The sequence below is a fragment of the Panicum hallii genome, chromosome 3 (genome assembly GCF_002211085.1).
Source record: "Panicum hallii strain FIL2 chromosome 3, PHallii_v3.1, whole genome shotgun sequence".
Taxonomy (NCBI): Eukaryota; Viridiplantae; Streptophyta; class Magnoliopsida; order Poales; family Poaceae; genus Panicum; species Panicum hallii.
In genome coordinates, this window is record NC_038044.1 from 63,237,280 (window position 1) to 63,250,138 (window position 12,859).

General features: G+C 45.6%; 1 protein-coding gene across 1 annotated transcript; it reads left to right on the forward strand.

The window, feature by feature from the left end:
- Positions 1-1,587: 1,587 nt before the first annotated feature.
- On the forward strand, positions 1,588-9,005 carry LOC112886579 (ubiquitin carboxyl-terminal hydrolase 8-like). Its single transcript, XM_025952527.1, has 13 exons — positions 1,588-1,961; positions 2,056-2,289; positions 3,633-3,765; positions 3,891-3,950; positions 4,035-4,127; positions 5,044-5,355; positions 5,453-5,593; positions 5,956-6,126; positions 6,553-6,810; positions 6,903-7,048; positions 7,218-7,778; positions 7,992-8,265; positions 8,431-9,005. The coding sequence occupies exons 1-13, from the start codon at positions 1,804-1,806 to the stop codon at positions 8,590-8,592; spliced, it is 2,703 nt and encodes a 900-aa protein (XP_025808312.1). The 5' UTR covers positions 1,588-1,803; the 3' UTR covers positions 8,593-9,005.
- Positions 9,006-12,859: the final 3,854 nt, after the last annotated feature.

Consider the following 12,859-nt stretch of genomic DNA (forward strand, 5'->3'; position numbering starts at 1 on the left):
GGTACTGCAACAGAACAGAGCCAATGCAAGGAGTTGAACTGATGACGAACAATTCGTCGAAGCAACAAGCTAGCTAGCCGCGCGCACACAAGCGCAAGGCACGGGCAAGCAAATCGATCGGTGAAATGGATACCCACATCCTCGGAAAGTGATCGCCTCGAACTCGACCTCCTCCTCCTCGTCGCGGCGGTTGTCGGCCATGAGCTATGCTGGTTGGCGGTGCGCACAAGCCTGAGCACAGCTAGCTAGGAGCGACTAGGCTAGCTGTAGGCAGAGAGAACCAGTTAACTCGATCTTTTTATTTCTTGCTGTAGCGAGGCAACCTTATCTATCTATCAGGGCTGCATGCCGGCCTTCATGCGATTTAATTTCATTGCTCGTCCATGCAGATTCTATTCATTCACCCTTCATGCATGCATTTGGTTATTACTCGTTTGTACGTGCATGTAATTTGGGAGCGGGGGTCAGCTCGGATGGTTAGCTCTTTTTAGAGTGGGAGCTACCCAGCCCAGGTTCGATTCCTGTCGGCCGCATCCTCATCCTCGCTAGAGTAGCGAGTGGAGGGTGGGTCGGCTGGAGCTTAAACCCCAGTGTGTGCCTAGCGTTCGGCTTGGTTAAATTCAGGTAGCCTCTGGCCCATGTACGTGCATGTAATTTCATCACTCACGCGCGCTCGCAATGCCTCGTTGCAGCGATACATGCCTAAGGGATGATTGGATGAATAAGTTGCATTGTGGGGTTGGGGGAGGGTTCAGTACTGCAGCCTTCATGCAACTCGGCATAAAGTAGTGTCAGCTTTCATGGCTCTTTGCCGGTTCTCATGCCATGCGTCCTATAAGATCTAAGTAGGCATTGTAATTCTGTTTATCGGCGTATTATATAAAAGAGCTTGTTCAAGTCCTGCTTGCGTTGTTACTCTGATAATAGTGAAGAAAAATTGTTAGGAAGATAGGTAGTAGTGAAGAAAATAGATGGAAAGGTCTTTTTGGAGAGGTCGAACTCTTTGTATATGTCCCGGCCCAAAACCCTAGGCGTCTCCGATCCCCCCGCCGTCGTCGTCGTCCAGCTCTCTCCGTGGGCCTATCTCAAATCATCGCGAGCCTGTTGGTTGTTGGCCCGGTTGGCATCCTGCGGGCACAGAGCCAGCCAGACAGCCGCGTCATCAGGAATTAGGAGCCCAATCACGTCACGCCACGGCAGCTAGAACTACTTGTATCTTGCGCCAGCACTAAGGGGGTGTTTAGATCCCAAATCTTTATAATATTTGGAACTTTTTGCTACTGTAGCGTTTTCGTTTGTATTTGACAAATTTTATCTAATCATGGACTAACTAGGTTTAAAAGATTCGTCTCGTGATGTACAATTAAACTGTGCAATTAGTTATTTTTTTTACATACATTTACTATTCCATGCATGTATCCTAAAATTAATGTGATGGAGAGAGAGTGTAAAAATTTGGAATTTGGAAAGGATCTAAACGGGGCCTAACTCTTTCTGAGTGTAACCAACACCGACTCTTTGACTCGCAGGGCGTGCTGCAAGGGAGGCTGACACGCGGGCCCGACTCCTCTTGGCTATCGTGGATCCATCTCGACACCGATCCGATCCGATCCGATCCGACCGGACCAGACCACAGATCGATCTCACTTGGGACTTGGCTAGCTCTCCGGCGGCTCCGCCCTCATCATCAGCAGAGGCGCAGAGCCCTCTTCCTCTCCCGCCTTCCGTTTCCAGCCGCCCCGCCCCCGACGACGATCCCAATCCCGCACGCCCCCCGCCCCCCGCCGCGGAGCTCGGGCCGCAATGCCCGCGCCCCCGGACCAGCCGCCCCCAGCCGCCGCTGGGGACACCGACGCCCCGGACCCGGATCCTGCTCCCCCGCCTCCGCCTCCGCCTCCGCCCCCGCCCGGGCCCGCGCCCGCCGATGAGGAGGACGACCGCGTCTTCCTCGTGCCCCGCAGGTGAGCGCAGCCCTAACCCTAGCCCGGTCCCCGATCGGGCCCCGCCGCCCCCCTCGCTGGCTGACGAGATGCCGATGCGGTCGGACGCGCGCAGGTGGTGGAAGGAGGCGCAGGACGGCGCGGCGATCGAGGCGGCCGGGCTGCCCTACGCGGCCGCGCCAGCGGGGCCGACCTCCTACGGCATGAGGGTGCTCAGCATCTTCGTCTCCGACCAGGCCTACACCCTCCGCCGCGCGGACGACCTCCTCCACCAGCAGGCGCCCGGCGCCTCGCAGGGGAGGAGCTACGCGCTCCTCGCCGCCGACCTCTTCACCAAGGCGCGGGACTGGTGAGACTGGCATCCCCCGCTCCGTGCTTCTCATTCTTCTTCTGTTCCTTGGATGGTCGTTCGGTAGGGTGTGCTGTTCTATGCCCCGCGAGATTTGTTTCGGAGGAGCTGCTTGTGTGGTAGTAGCGGACAGCAATGCGTAGGGTGATCAGCTTGTATCTGACGCAGATGTCTGGGCAGGGCCTAGGTACTGTAGGTAGTAGCCGTTTGCGATTCTGCATTGCAACAGTAAACCCGCTGTGCGACCCGGTGCATTGAATATTGCGATCCTATGTTGAGTACTTTTGAAGTGTTGAATAGACAACAATGCGTAGGATGATCGGCTGGTATCCGATGCACATGTGTGGCCAGGGCCTAGTTGGTAGCAGATATCTGTGATTCTAACAGAGTGATACCGCGGTGCAATTCGGTCGCGGTTCTATGTTGGAGTCATTATGAAGTGCTGCACTTGCTGCTGAAAATGAGTGTGGATAGGTTCTTTTATATGTGTAAGTGCCACTGATGATTGTTTGCTGTGCATGCCGACATGCCGTTCACGCGCCAGTGAGCTGTTTTCTGGTATTACCTATGGCCCTACGTGGATGGATTCAACTCACCGACTTTGTAGTAACGGCTCCTGCGCACAGTCATTTAGTTTTGTGCATTTATTCATGGATTGCATTCAAGCATGGTGAGCACTGGAGGTGGTGCCCCTTGTCTTCCTTGGAAAGTCCATGGAAACTATAACGGCCTATTATGGGCTATTAAGTGTCCGCGTCCTTACTGACGGTGCCATATTTGCTTCAACAGATCGTTCTCTGTAAAGACACACAAATATTAGCTACCATATGGAGACCATACTGCAATCCTAGAATCTAGATTCCTTTTCCTTTTCTTTTTTTTCTGAACTGTGCTATAAAGCCTTGGTTCATCCACACGTGTTTGATGCGATCAATTTAAACACAACTTCTTATGGAGATTCTCCTTGAAGCTTTATGTGGGATTAATAGCCGATGGCTGCTTCAAAGTTTATATTACCTTGATTGGAATGCACTAAAGCCTCAATCAACACAGAGCAATAAATTTCGTGTTACTTTGAGGCTTTCATCAGGTGGGATGGCTTAGAGAAAGAAATCTGGTGCTAACTTTGGGAACGTTTTTCTTAATTTTAAAACCGTTGAAACATATATTTCTGAATGGGAGAAACCCTTTTCATGTTATGCAGTGCTGCATTTGATAGTTAAGGCTAAAGGTCTTTGAATTATATGCTCAGCTGCCTGGGTATAGTTTTCATGTATTTTGTTTATATGATGATTCTCTATTTTCTTTCCTTCAGCACAGCTTACCTTAATTTTTTCACATAGGCATATAGATTCTGCCAAGTCCATGGGCAAAAATTCTTCCCTTACTGAAGATGGCTCAGTAAATATTTACCCTATAATGCTAAGAGTCTCAGTCACCCAAGATAATGCACTTACAGTGAAGATCGGCAAAAAGGTACATTGCTTACATTCTGCTCTATTCTTTTAGTTTAGAAGAGGGGTTTCATAAGAAGCTCGTTTACCAACTGTTCTTTTTTTAAGGATGATGTTTGCTAATATATATTAACTTTGACATATCAGGACAACTCTTCAGAGAACTTTAGAAGAGCAAACAAGATTCTGACTGCAGACTCTGAACCGGTATTTTTCTGACAATCCTTTTACACACTTAGTTATGGCAGATTCCTGAGGTTTCCCCTCTAATTGCATGTTCATTTGTATTAGGTTCACATATGGGATTTCTCTGGGCGAACAACATACATATTGATGAATGCATGGAACCAAATGCCCCATGACTCAAAATCTGCAGATCATGAGGTATCTTCTCCATTCAGTCTTTCATCTTATTGCATACTGCTATAAATTTTATGGGATTGTATTGTTCTAATAGGTACTTTGAGCTTTTCTCGCATAAAATGTCGATGATGATTTCCCCCCCTCATTAATTTAGTTCCGCTTACCACTTGCTGCTGAAAGTTTATGTAGGCATGTAGTCAAGTGCCAACGTATCTTCTGAAGTAGACATAATCAGTTAAATTAGTGCCTCTATAATTAATATTATCAAAATCTCCTTTTGCTTATTTAACCCATTTCCAATGAGTTAGTTGTCTCATATACTGAGTATGGATGGTCCCTTCAATTTCTCTCTTAGCTTTCTTGATGTTCTTGTAAAGTTCCATGTACTAAGGATTCATGTTCTAGAGCCCAAAAGAAAGGGCCAGCATGCCTTAAAGAAAAGGTGCACTCAGCTCATTATGTACTTGCGTTTTGTGTCTCTGTCCAGCTACTTGACCTTTAGTTTGTCCATACAAATTTTCTTCCGCATTCTTGAAAGTTGTACACTTCTTTTGGCTTCCTAACATGTTAGAAGTTGTAAATCATATAAGAAAATATAGAGTTGTATGATTCCAGTGTAAACTAGGAAGGTTGTATGACTAGTGCATGAGTTATATTTTGCAAGTATGCATTGTTTCCTTATTTGGTGCGTATATGTTAGCTGTCAACCACATACATTTTATTGGTGGCTTTTACCCATTGCAGAGCTATATATGATAATATGACTAGGTTTTTGCCATCTTAATCAGAGTGAACTTGATCTCCCTGTTGTTTTCTGAGATTATCCAGCTTGTATTTATTTGAACTTAGCTTCGTTCAGCTTCACTTGTGATTGTATCTCTCATATAGTGTGCACTTTTGTAGTATATGTTGCTTATACTTTATTTAATATTTTCAGATGCCTCTAGAAATACACATTTATGATTTGTCAAAACCTGTGGCCAATGGTGCTGATGGGAAGAGAGATGGGTTAGCATTGACATTGCGTGGTTCGGTTTTTAACAATGGCAGTATCACAGACATGGATCTGGATTCATCAAGTGTAAGCTCTAAGCAAGTTGGCTCTGGTTTAACAGGATTAGATAATCTTGGAAACACATGTTTTATGAACAGTGCAGTCCAATGCTTGGCTCATACTTCAAAGCTGGTCGACTATTTTCTTGGCGATTTCTGTAAAGAAATAAACACACATAATCCACTGGGGATGAAGGTACGCCAAAGTTCTTTTTTCAGTTAATATAGTTTATTTATAACTGGAATTGGATTTTTTTTCTCTTTAACTCAATTGGAAAATGTTTTTCAAATAGGGGGAGCTCGCATATGCATTTGGCGCTTTGTTGAGGAAGCTATGGGCTATTGACAGAACCCCAGTCGCGCCACGCCAATTCAAGGCCAAACTTGCACGCTTTGCCCCCCAATTCAGTGGCTTTAACCAACATGATTCACAGGTTAGTTGGCTTTTTTCACTTTTGAAAAGACATTGATATCTCAACTCTAAAACACACACTCCCAAAATATTTTCTAAACTGAGCCCTATGCCATAGCTGGCTATAGCCAATTGATCCTACCAATATTGGCTTCATGATTAAGTAGCCTGAACCCCAAGATGTGGATAATGCGCCCATCGTGTTGGTGGCTTACAATATCCAAGACTTATGGTATTTATAAAGGGTGATTTTTATTTCTTGGGAATTTGTTTTTAGTTACTTGACTTTTTAGCAATAATTTGTATACTACTTGTTTAGTTTCCTAAAATGATTTGCGATGCCAATGGAGCGTTTCTCAGATTAGGTTTATGTGCTGTATGTAGGAGCTACTTGCTTTCTTATTGGATGGACTCCATGAAGATTTGAATCGTGTTAAATGTAAACCATATTCCAAAGCAAAAGATTCAGATGGTCGTCCGGATGAAGAGGTTGCAGATGAGTACTGGGGCAACCATTTAGCCCGAAATGATTCTATCATAGTTGATATCTGCCAGGTTAGTTATTAATGTGTGTAGTGTCCCTATTTTCAAGACATGCACATTCCAAAGCAAGCATGGCGTTCTCTCAATTTATTTACCTTTGGCCTTGAACAGACATGGAGATTATGAGTCCTTGGGTCTGAATATAATATATGAACACCCTCTGTAGACTTCTTGTTGTTTACAAGAACTTCTCCTGATACATTTAATTAGTTGATGGCACTTATACATCAATAGCTGTTATTCTGGTGGGCAGACATGATATAGGCTGGACAAAAACATAACCCCTTTTTGTCACGTGTAATTTCTGTGCAGGCTCTGAGATATATCATGCCCATTATTTCTGTAGTGTTACAAATGTGCATAGGGCGACGGTTGCTTTTTCCTATGTATGTATGTTCTTTGAGCTTTTATTGATTTTCTTTGGTGCTTCAATGACAGGGCCAATACAAGTCAACGTTAGTCTGCCCTATATGCAAGAAAGTTTCTGTAACATTTGACCCGTTTATGTATTTATCTTTGCCCCTGCCTTCAACAACGATGAGAACAATGACAATAACTGTCTTCAGCACTGACGGGACTACTGGGCCATCTCCTTACACTGTCAGTGTGCCAAAATCTGGAGATACGAGGACCCTTATCAATGCATTAAGCAACGCTTGTTCGTTGCGAGACGATGAGCGCCTCCTGGTTGCTGAGGTATTCATTATTTTCATTCAGTATTATTGTCATTGCAAAAGCTGCTAAACATGCCCAGCACATTTCCTTACTGTTTGATGATCAACATGTAGGTATACAATAATTCCATTATCCGGTACTTGGATGAACCTTCTGAAGTCATCTCCTTGATTAGAGACGGAGATCGTTTGGTTGCATATAGACTTCCAAAAGACAGTGAAGATGCTCCTATTGTGGTCTTCAGAAGCCAGCGTATGGAGTAAGTAAAATCTTTGCAATTTCTATGATGTGCATATCAATCAAATACATAATGTTGAAAGTTTAATGAATCTGCACCAAGATATGTTCATCATTATTTCCCCACTTTTTTGGTTAGGAAATATGTGAAGAGCTCTTCTTATAACAAAATCAACATCTTTGATACGTAGGTCGTCCATCTCCAGTTTTGGCAGGAAGTCATGGAAGACTTTTGGCACCCCACTCGTGTCAAGCCTTCCTGATGATACAGTAACTGGAAGTACTATCTGCAACCTTTTCCTGAAGGTTATGACTCCATTCAGAGTATCAAACGATGATGTTTCAGATGCAGATCAAAGAATTGGCGAGAGCAGTCTAGCTAATGACACTGCAGATACCAATATGAGCACTGATACCTCAGAGCAAACCAGCTTAAACAACAATACTCTTGAGGATGAAACAGGGACTGAAGATGCAATGCAATTTTTCCTGACTAATGAGAGGTTCCCGGACCAACGAATGAAGATAGAAATGGATCAACCCATTACAGTGAAAGGTCCGCTGAAGCGTCTGCATGTGGTCGTGTGTTGGCAGGACGATGGACTGGAGCAGTACAATCTTGGTTCTTTGGATTCTCTTCCAGAGATTTACAAAGCTGTGTTATTTTCAAGGAGACCGCAGGACACATGTTCTCTATATGCATGCCTGGAAGCTTTTATCAAGGAAGAACCATTGGGCCCAGAAGACATGTGGTAATTTTCTTTCATCACTTTTTTTCTCGTTCTCTTTTGTAGCATCAGCTCCCAAAGGTTTGTTAGAAGTAGAATGACTCATTGTTCGGAACACTTGTAATTTAAGAAAAAAGAAAGAAAAAATGTAGTTGCAATGATGATTAAACTTACAGAAATACAACTGCAATGTTATTCTTGTCTGTTGATTGTTTCTGAGTTTCTTCTATTTTACAGGTATTGCCCAGGTTGCAAAGAGCATCGGCAGGCTAGTAAGAAGCTAGACCTTTGGAGGTTACCAGAAATCCTTATAATACACCTTAAAAGGTTTTCATACAGCCGGTACACCAAAAACAAGCTGGAGACATTTGTGGACTTCCCAATTCATGATCTTGACCTGTCAAAGTATATCGGTCACAGATGCCAACAGGTTCCCCACAATTACCGACTGTATGCTATCAGCAATCACTATGGAAACATGGGAGGTGGTCACTATACAGCTTATGTTTATGTAAGTACTCTTCCTCCCTGCTTGTGCCAAAGTGATTTAGGATGCATCCGTTTACACCATTGGCAAAAGCCCGTGTACTGTGATCCCTCATTTGTGAATGCTTTTGTTTTATATTTTGAGCTGTAAGGTAGTGGTGCTTATGAAGTGCTTTCTTCTTTGCTGCAGGATGAAAGGAAAAAGGGGTGGTATGACTTCGATGATCGTCATGTGGGTCCTATAACAGAGGACAGCATAAAGACATCGGCAGCTTATGTTCTTTTTTACAGGAGGATACAGGAGGATAGCTTAGTTACAGGTACAGACACAGATTCTGATGTTCCAACTTGAGGTGGCGGTAGTGGCGATTTTTGAGCCCAGTCCCGGACAGTGTATAGTTCATTGGTTGGGGGACAGTTGTGGTGCAAAGGAAGAGGGGATAGAAATAGAGGCGGAAGATAGTATTGGTTCCTGACAGTGAAGGGCCAGAGTTTGGGGTGTACTGTTTCCAGCGTCCCGAATGAGGTGGAAATGCACCGCAGGAAGGCTGTTGTAGGCTGATATCATACATGTTTCTTACCCTAGATGTTGTAGGGTTCAGAGGGAGTGATAACTTATCCTTGTAGTTCCCAGACAAATCCCAGCTTTTTCCCCCCTTTTAACATCTGTAATTGATGGTGGTAAATTTTGGCTCTTGACATGAGTGGGGAAAAAATCAGCCCAGATAGTCAACAGTTGTGGTACCAGCATTGTTGGAAGTTGAAGACTTAAGACTAGTGCTTTGTGTCTGCGGAACTTGATGGATGACCGCTTTCGGGCTTTCGTCTTCAGCAGGCCGCCACGGGCCAATCTGAAGAACGTGCGATTCGTCGTGATTGAAGTCGATTGGATTGTCTCTCTTTGAAATGGAGAGGAAGGGAAGGGAAGGGAGCCGGAGGCAGGGCCAGGGCCAGGGCCAGGTCGCGGCCGACCCTGCCCGTGTCGCGCGGGGAGCCTTCCTGCCTCTGCCTGTGAGGGGGTGAGGCTATCTCCACCGGCTTCCTCTAAAATCTTCTGTTCACTATTTTAGAGAATACTGTAGCATCCGGTAGCGCAATGGAAAACGACCTCCACGTCCCGCACAGAGGAAGCGTCCTCCATCCCGGTCGCCAACGCCCGCATCTTCACCGGCTTCCGCGCGGGCGCAGGAGGAAGCAGCCGAGCAGCGGCCGGGCGGCGGGCAGCGCAGGGGCGCGCGGGCGGCGGGGCAGGGGCGGCTCGCTGCTTCGTTTGTCCGGTGGGCCCGGACGGGTAGCCCAGCCGAGCAGAAGCAGAAAACCTGGCCTGGCGAAGCAGCAGTACCGTACAGTGGAGGCGTCAATGGCGACGTGACGTGACCCCTCACGCCAACGGCAAAAAGCTAAAGCCGCCTTCGTCTTCCTCCGTCCTCTACCCCTCCTCGTCTGTGCTGTCACGCACGCACGCGTCCCCTGTCGCGTCCATGAGGCCGGCCGGGCCGCCATCTGCAGCCAGCAGGTTCCGGACTCGATCAGACTCCACAGAGAGCGGAGAGAGCCTCTAGTCGGCTCGGGCTCGGATCCTTTGTGCCTCCATCTGCTGCTACAGTGGAAACAGTACACTGCACTAACACCAGTAAACCGCCAACAGTGCACGCTTCGCTTCTTTTCCCTCCCTCCATCTCTCTCTGTTTTCTTCAGAGAGGGAGAGGACAGTCACGATGGAGACGTGCACGCTTCTTTCAGAAAAAAAAAAGAAAAAAAAAGAAAAAACAGAGACGTACACGCGTGATTTGGGCACCCGTTCGTCATCCAAAGCAGTAACGGTGATCAGCCATTTTGATCCTTTCACTTTTCACTTGCCGTTTGCCAAGTTCGTAGCTCCTCCTTGAGAATTGCTTTGCAGCTGGCCAAGGTTGGTTAGTATAAGAATATATAAAGCAAGCGAGTGGCATGCACGCACTGCTGGTCCAGGGCAATGCAGCATGCAAGTTGCATTCAGCGGCGGTGGCGGCCGGCCGGTGTCCAGAACGACGACACTTGTGGGCGGAGGGCGCAGCTGCCGTCGCCGTCGGCCATGAACTGAGTCGTACCTGGAGCTAGCTCATTAAAGTCTGGTCTCAAGTAGCCCAGGCCAGCGTACAACTTACTTAAGGCTGCGGCACCTGCTCGATCGCCCAATAATTCCTCTCACTATGTCTGATTTATTTAGTGATTTGATTTGATCGTCGTCGTCCCCCCTGCTGTATGATGGTCCTGCCTGCGCCATCATGTGCATTGTGCCTTGTCAACTTTCTCATGAAATGCTCGATCTTTTAGCACACACTGATTGCATAGTTGACCTCTAATAAACAGAAAAGGAAGAAGAAGAAAAGGTGTGTCCTCGCCTGGCCTTGTGGTGCCACAAACAAGTTCATGGTATCACAGCGGTAACAGATAATTTTACTTTTGCTTTTGTTTTATTTGTACTCTTATTTTTCCTTTCTGCAATCCTTTACTTCTTGGTTTATTTGTCCAACGAAAAATAGTCAGCAGAGAAGGAAACCACCTTCTTATTCGATTACCCATCATCTAATATAACAGTGATCATTATCTGTTCCTTATATGCTATATATGTGACTGTAGCTAGCCATGCCTATCTCTTTGAATCACGTGCATGCATGGTACTTTACAGATACATGGATTAGAGCAAGAGAAGTTGTTTTCATACATTATATATGATAATCACCCTCAACAAAACTCAGGCGCTACTTGCGGCATCATGTGGAGGACATTCTTTCATTCATGGACCAATTCGTGATCCCATTTATTGCCACGGAAAAGAAAAGACATCCGGTCCGGCCAGGTCTTATGCAAGTTAATGAAGAAGGGCCTACTGTGTTCTCAGCATACATGCATTCACGTCGGCACAACAATCAACTGGTGCCGGCCAGAAACTGACATGGACACCGTATCCAGCAGTGACTGTGATATGTTCCCACGAGAACGAATCACACACTGCACTATTATTCCAAACAATTCAAGGCTAATAAGCAATGTACATAATGCATCAACATTACTTATATATATATATACTTGCTTATTATCTTTATAAATATGCAAATGAGAGAGTGATCACAGCAGTGTTCAGTGCAGCAGCGTATCATTGCACACACACACACACACACAGAGAGAGAGAGAGAGAGAGAGAGAGAGCAACACTGGAGGAGGAGCAGCAGAGATCGACGAAACACGAAAGGGTTCGAAACTGTCGTGTCGAGGTGACGCATCGTGGGTTGGTTTCGTACTTGTCCCACGTCACCGTTCACCAGCGTGTCTCCGTGCCTGGGCCTGTGACCGGCTGGCCCGTCGTCGTGTCGCTCTCTGCTCCATGTGCATGGTCACCAAAGGAATCCTCGCCGGCTAGCGTCTAGAGTGTAGTAGCCTGCCCAGTAGGAGCTAGCTGCTGCTATAGTGCGTGCTACTGTAGGATTGGGATCGATTTGGTGAGGGAAAAGCAAATCGAGCCAGCACACTTTTTGTCCCCCTTAATTTCTTTTCCTTTCTCTTAAATGTTTAAGCACATGTACTATACACTGAAAGTGCCCCTTGATGTTAAGCTTAAATATGTCACTGATCACTTTTAGTCATTTACCATTCTCTGTCTTTGGTTGCCAATAAGCAAAAAAAATTCTTTTCCAGCTAGTAGCTAGGCCATTTTTTTTACAATCAGTGTTTAGATATATCATGCGATGTTCTCACTTGCTGATTCAGCTAGTTTTATATTTTATATATATATATAGAGAGAGAGAGAAGCGAAAAAGTACCTCAGATCAGTCAGTGTGTGGCCCATGTTAAGATGAGTCATCGGGCCATCCAGTGCATAAGAGAGTGTCATCTTCAACAGCAGCTTAGTTACAGTGTCTCTCTCTTTATTAGTCAAGAGGCTGTCCTGGCCTCCATGGTTGGATGTGGCGTTTTGATGGGATGAACGCCTTACCCTCATCCAAAAGTAGTTGATCCTCGTGTGGATTTCCTTAGCTTCAAGGTGTCTGTCGTCCACAGGATCAGAGCGTCATCTACATAGTATGCGTTACTGTATGTTGATCTCAAATAGTTTCTGATGCTTTGCTTTATTATTGCCACCTTTCTCGCTCGGTTCGTGGACAGAATCCAAGGATTTGATAGATCATTCGATCAATGCATGATGAAAAGATCAAATCATCGTGATCGATTCGCTTCATCCGAGTATGCATTATTGGCAGTCGATTAACGGTTGACACCGCTACAGAACGCGGTACCAAAGTCAACGAAGCCGAGCGAATCTAAGGAACCATTCACCAAATATATGCGGCCGTCTCACGTGCTTTCTAACTCAATCACCCACTCAATTACATAACGCGATAACTTCACCATGATCATGATTATTATTCATCGGTTATCCGGACCTCTCAGATTGTGCAACCTGATGATGATCAGCGTTATATATAAGAACCTTTCATGATGAAATCTGTCCACCAGGAATCAATAATACTTACAGCCCAAAGTTTGTCAAGAAAGTCAAAACTAACAAGTACATGAAAACAGAGGTACATACTTACTACAAATTGACGTGCTGCTCTACAAAAATAACATGGATGATG

What these genes read in the sequence shown, in the direction of transcription:
- LOC112886579 (XM_025952527.1), top strand. Translation starts at nt 1,804, where the DNA reads ATGCCCGCGCCCCCGGACCAGCCGCCCCCAGCCGCCGCTGGGGACACC. An exon ending in TTCAGAAGCCAGCGTATGGA is followed by an intron (nt 7,049 to 7,217) that starts GTAAGTAAAATC and finishes TTTGATACGTAG; the next exon opens with GTCGTCCATCTCCAGTTTTG. An exon ending in ACTATACAGCTTATGTTTAT is followed by an intron (nt 8,266 to 8,430) that starts GTAAGTACTCTT and finishes TCTTTGCTGCAG; the next exon opens with GATGAAAGGAAAAAGGGGTG.